Below are 6,000 nucleotides of genomic sequence, written 5' to 3' on the forward strand. Positions count from 1 at the left end.
CTTCAGTAAAATGATACAGGTATTGTATTTTTTAATGATGGACGTCCATTTTAGAGACAAAATCGGAATATTATGCACTGTCTTCTCGGCCTCTGCTCACAATGTACGGTAACCGGTACCGTAGTAGCTAGCTAACTAAACTCGTACTAGTGGTTTGACGTAGTGACACTGACAGTGATTGTAGGTACCGGTAGCTACATGTAGTTACTTAGTACTAGCCTTGTACAGTTCTTCAAAAGACTTTACTAAATTAGGCCTAACGTTGATCGTATACCCGTATATGCTTACTTTGTCTTTGTCGCAATGCAGATATCGACGAGTGAGGGATAAGCACAAACAAGCCTTCACAAGGCACAAGCAAATGTTTATTCCAATAACTGAAGACATTATTCATACTTACAGTTAATTGTCATGATGTTAATCAGGACAATTTAATCCATTGTCTGACTTCAGTGGTTCATCTTTGTGCCTTCAGGATAATATGATCCACCGTTGGGTCTTAGTTAAGACCAAATCTTTACTTATTGACAAATATACATCTTTATTTGTTTATTACAACATTCAGGTACAAAAGATCAGCATAAAATTGTTTTTCATCAATGACCTAAGGAAAACATAAAAACAACTATAAATCATCATATAATACATGAAAATATAGTCAAAATCTAAGTCAAAGATAACAATACTTGGTAACAGACGGTAGATAAATATTGTGATTATATGAATCAAACTAATATCTATATATCAAATTAAATACATGTATCTAAGGAACGATAAGGTAAGGGAAAAAGTGAGTCGAGCAAGCATTAGTCTAAAAATGTAGACCCACATCAGCAGTGTGTGTACCTCAGCTGATTCAATGAGTCTGCATAGCAGACTACAGATGTATGTCTAGCTACGGAGGCTGCAGAAGCTTCGCTCGACCTTTCAGGCTGGTTTGCTTTGCAAACCAGCACCTCACGAGCCATTCAGAGTCTGCATAGCAGACTAAGCAAGCATTGGCGTACCTACGGCGGGGGGGGGTCAGATGGGAGAGTGCCCCCCCCCCTGACTAGCGACACACAGATGGCCTGCTACTTTGGTCTTGAATTTTATTTATTTTTTTGCTTGTAAATGTTTTTTTCTGATACAAAATCCTTTATTTGTGAAGACTTTTTTTGGCTGGCCAAAATTTTTCCTGGTATGAAATCCTTCATTTGTTCTTGTAGACTTTTTTTTTTGGATGCTTGTCAATTTTTTTTGGCGGACGAATTTGCCCCCCCCTTGCTGGAAAATCTGAGGTACGCCCCTGCGAGCAAGAGAGATGACAGCAGACAATGACAGAGGTGACGTGATTCAGTGAGAGGAGAGAATATAAAAACAATTCTAAAAGAAAACTATCATTCAAACAATGAAAGATTAATTAAACTTGAAAAAGATATGCATATTACATGTATGACGATCCGGTGACAATAAATTGACACTTAAAAATATTTTATCTTTGTTCATCCATTAACACCAGCTTGAACGTCGGATAATATTGAATATAGAGCTTTGCAATATTACACCAAAAAAGTCAAAAGGATTAAAGAATGGAGAAAAAAGATAGGGATCGAGGGAGAAGTGACCTGAGATATTGATTCAGTAAAAATTTAATGAGTGAGACATGGGTCAAATGGAAATATATCAACATAAAAACGTAAAAAACAACACTGATTATAATTAAGCATGAGTAATCAATTCGTGGTGCAATCATTTAATATGCCTTGTACGTGCTGTGTTTTTGTGACTTGATCGAGTGGTGGGAGCGGGTGGGAGAAACAAAGTAGTTTATCATTCCTTATATCATAATAACGGCAGGAGGAATGTTGGGCAATAATGCACTGAAAATATTAAAATTAAATAATTATAGTTGCGAACAAGTGAGAGAATGACGATAAAGGAATGTAAGAAATTAAAGGAAATAGACGATAGGTCTGTTTTTTCCAGCCTCGGTGTCTCTTGCTCAATCTAGCAAACCCCGCCCACGCCCTCTCTATCCATTATCTAATGCTCTCTCTCCCTCTCTCTTGATAATTCCCCCATCTCTCGTATCTGTCGCTCTCTCCTCTTGCTCGACTCTGTCCCTCCGTTATTGGGTGCTCCCTTTTTCTTGTAACTATTTACTACTTATCCCAGAAAGTACATGATCTCATCTCGACCCGACTTTCGTTCAAAGAAGTTCAGAAAGATGACAATTTGAGGGCGATGACACGAGCGTGCATTAAAATTGTGCACTGGCGCAAAGCTAAACATCAAGCCATGACATTTTTGTTTGGGTTTCGAGGAGATCGAGACGGCATCTTACGGCAATAAGTTGCTGTATCGTAATTTCGAGAGAGACATCGCGGCAAGTCAGGAGGGCTAATTTGAACCATGTGAGTTGTCTAAATGGTGACATTTTATTATCAACATAAGATCGTCCCTCCTTCTGCGGTATTACCGCGGTAATACACGAGATTTCATTAAAAAATCTCGTGGTATTTACCGTGGTAATTTCTCTAGGCAGGCGACTCCCGCCGATGGGAATTTGCTGGTGGTAATCGCGCGGTACCCGATCTCTCATCGACTTACGCGGTACATCGCGGTAATGTGTCATCTTTATTCCGAGCAATACTGTAGGTTCAGGGAAGGGCAACAAGCTAATGTTCTTGATCTTGTACTCTCTGATAATCAGGAATTTATCCATGACATTGAATATCTACATCCCTTGGGGAAGAGTGATCACTGCTGCCTCCTGATTAACATGACAAATCGCGGGATTTGCGTGCTGTCGCCAAGCGGAAGACAAAGAAATCAAGATGGCGACTTAAACACGGCCGTAAGCTCTTCCCATCTTTTTATAACATATCTCTCGTTTTTTTAATGAATTCTTCTTTAAATATGAAATCAATATCGCAGAAATGTTGGAAATGAAGTTGGACCCCATGCCATGTACATGTTTTAGGGCTAGATCTTTTAGAGGGAAAGTAGAATTCTCGGGGGCGAAAGTTTCTGGTCTTGTACCCGTTTGTGTGGAAATATAAGGTAGGGCTCCCAGGCGTTAGTGGGGAGTGACTCCATACGAACAGTATACAAATAGCGAATAGGCATGAGTGCGATGGTGCGAGATTTCGCATGAGGTGAAAGAAAGATGCTCTATTCAACGAGGCGTTAGCCGAGTTGAATAGAGCGTTTGTTTCTTTCACCGAATGCGAAATCTCGCACCATTGCACGAATAAGAATATTCGCTATTTGTGTTGTACAACGCCTCGGAATCTAGCGAAAATATGAAAAAAACAAGAGTTTTTCCCTCCAGTAATCTATGAAAAGGGAGCAAAAATATTGAAAGCGAAAAGCAAAATCCCACAAGCCGGGCCCACAAGCGCACATGATCTTGGACAGCATTGCGCATTTAGCCAGCGGGCTGTACGCGCATTGTCATCTTATTCAATGAAATCGCATTGTGACGTCACCTCCTAAAGCCGTGCAATGGTACATTTTGGATGGTACGTCTTGTGTGCAACGGTACGAATGTGTGACATTCAGCCTCCCATTTGATCGCGTACAACAAGCTAAGTAGGCGTTGTACAATACATAACTTTCACTCCCCAAAACGCCCCAGGCTAGGCCTGCATGCACCTGAGCGATCGGGCCAACTCCCGCCATGCCCACTCATTCAATGAACAAGGTTATAATATAACCTTGTTCTCAGTTATCTCCATGTGTGGCAAAATAAGGGTGGCAATGTTTGGCTTATTTTCTCTTTTTCTTTGGGGCAAATGCTTGATTTTTTTACACTGACAGTTTCCATTACATCTATTATTCATACAACTTGGCTCTTATTTAAATTTGATTCTTTAAATCATTTTTTCTTAATTAAAAATAGAGATCAAAAAATGAAAATTTTCTTGCCATATTACTTTCCACCAATAGAGGGCGTACACAAATATATGCCCAAAATTCAAGTTTTTGAGCGCTCTGGTGAATGAAAAAATTATTCCCAATTTACTAATGAAAAATAAATTGCAACTGTATGGAAATTAGTAATTTTGGTCACAAAAGTGATATTTTAATGATTTTTTTAAGAGTGTGCTCTGTACAACATTGGCATACCATAGTCCACTCATGGTTTCAAATCGTCTCGTGTGTGAAGGATTCATATGCACCTGGTGCACGCGAATCTTTCACACCATTTTTACTAAAATAACTATGACTTTACATCATAGCTATGAATTATACTTTTTCTATAACACTTACCGAACCATATGGATCGTTTGTTGAATTCTCTTTGTTTTTTTTAATAAAATAAGAGCATTTTTCGTGATCTTCACGTAGATGCCTCTTGATCAGCGTTGATATCAACTTTTGCCTAAAGAGGGCGCGCGATATTATTCACCAAGCCGGTAGGCACTTAAGAACCAAGTTTGAAAGGATACTCGTAAAATTATGTCACTCTCGCCGATGAATATTCATTTGATCGTGGCGTGCGTGTTCAATACACACCGAGTGCATGCATGCAGAGAGTTTGTATTGAACACGCACGACCACGATCTAATGAATATTCATCGCGAGAGTGACATAATTTTACGAGTGTCCTTTCAAACTTGGTTCTTAAGTGCCTACCGTACCTTTGTTTACGGTGTTGCAAGCTAGCTGCATTCTAGGCGATCAGCATTATTTTCTTGCTCGTTCAATCCACTTTCATCATCATCTTGTCAAAAGATGGCGTACTTTACCAATAAGTATATACATGAGATGCAACCTGTTGATTTTTGGTACAATTTCCTATTACGCGCTGACGACTTGAATTGAGAATGTTCGATACGAAAAATTGCTTTTCGATTGTTGTTTGCGTACTTTCCACCGCAGTATAGGACGGATCGAATGGAGTATCCTGGTTGACATGGTTGAGACTTGGAGGTAAGCGATAAAAACAGTTTTATAAATAATTTCCAATTCATTTTTTTTAAAAACTTAAACTATTAAAAAAGAAATCATTAGTGGAGAAATACTGAAACGTTTGGCGTTTTTTATTCCCTCACATTCGTGTGATGAATGAAAACGTCAAAGTCCACTATGAAACCACATGCGTTGTGCGAGGTTAGTATTACTAACCTCGCATGTTGTGTGAGTGACCATAGTCCTACCTCTAGATTCCCCACAGGCAGGGTGGTACTCGTAGCAGTGAACAAGTGGCCATGCGCGCTCCGCACGGCCGTGTCGGCGAGACTCAACTGCAACTGCTGCGTGTCGTGACGCCGTGAGCCCTAAAAATAAGTTAAAGAAGTTTAAACAACTTACATCTTGGTCTTTCTTCCGGATATAAATCAACAACGAGATCACCAACTGTTGTTTCCAAAATAACTGCCATTTTGAAAGTAAATCTAAAGCAATTTAATTTAACATTGAACAAAAATTAATTGGATTTGCTTCTGTCGTTCTGAATCTGAGAAAGTTGAATTTGTAACTTTTCGTATTATGGGCCACCGAGTATGGGTAGCCCTAATTTAATAATAATATGAAAGGAGGGTTATTCACTAATATCTGACTACAATATCAGTTTTATGATGAATATTCAAAAAATAAATATTTTCTATGAACCGTAAAACTTTGATTAAAAATAACGATATTATGATTATTCTTGAAAAAAAGTGGACGCACACACAGATGGCGACCCATATCTTAGATATGGGTCGCCATCTGTGTGTGCGTCCACTTTTTTTCAAGAATATCTTACCGACGTGACTGTTGTTTGTTCGAGAGCTATATTCCCCGTGTTTTTTTTTTTCAATCAATGTTTGGATGGAAAAAAAGAAGAATATAATTGTATTTCGAAATTCAGCATGTTCAAGGGCGGCGCTATGTGGGGAAAAAGCCGGGGCGCGGGAGCAGGGGCGTGATTTGGTGTTAACCCAGGTCCCCCACCCCCTCCCTAAAATTCTGCTGGAAGAAAACAAAAATCATCCCGGCCCCTCATTGGTAAAAGCTAGCTGGATCCGC

General features: G+C 39.3%; 1 protein-coding gene across 2 annotated transcripts in view; it reads right to left on the bottom strand.

Moving 5' to 3' along the window:
- LOC121413960 (peptidyl-prolyl cis-trans isomerase-like 4) overlaps positions 1 to 5,487 on the bottom strand; it is a 41,668-nt gene extending 36,181 nt beyond the window's left edge. For both annotated transcript variants that reach the window (XM_041606984.1, XM_041606983.1), the window contains exon 1: positions 5,302 to 5,487. In XM_041606984.1, the coding sequence (XP_041462918.1) occupies positions 5,302 to 5,371 (70 nt within the window). In that variant the 5' untranslated portion in view covers positions 5,372 to 5,487. The remainder of the gene's footprint in view (positions 1 to 5,301) is intronic.
- Positions 5,488 to 6,000: the final 513 nt, after the last annotated feature.

This window comes from Lytechinus variegatus, chromosome 4 (assembly GCF_018143015.1).
Source record: "Lytechinus variegatus isolate NC3 chromosome 4, Lvar_3.0, whole genome shotgun sequence".
Taxonomy (NCBI): domain Eukaryota; kingdom Metazoa; phylum Echinodermata; class Echinoidea; order Temnopleuroida; family Toxopneustidae; genus Lytechinus; species Lytechinus variegatus.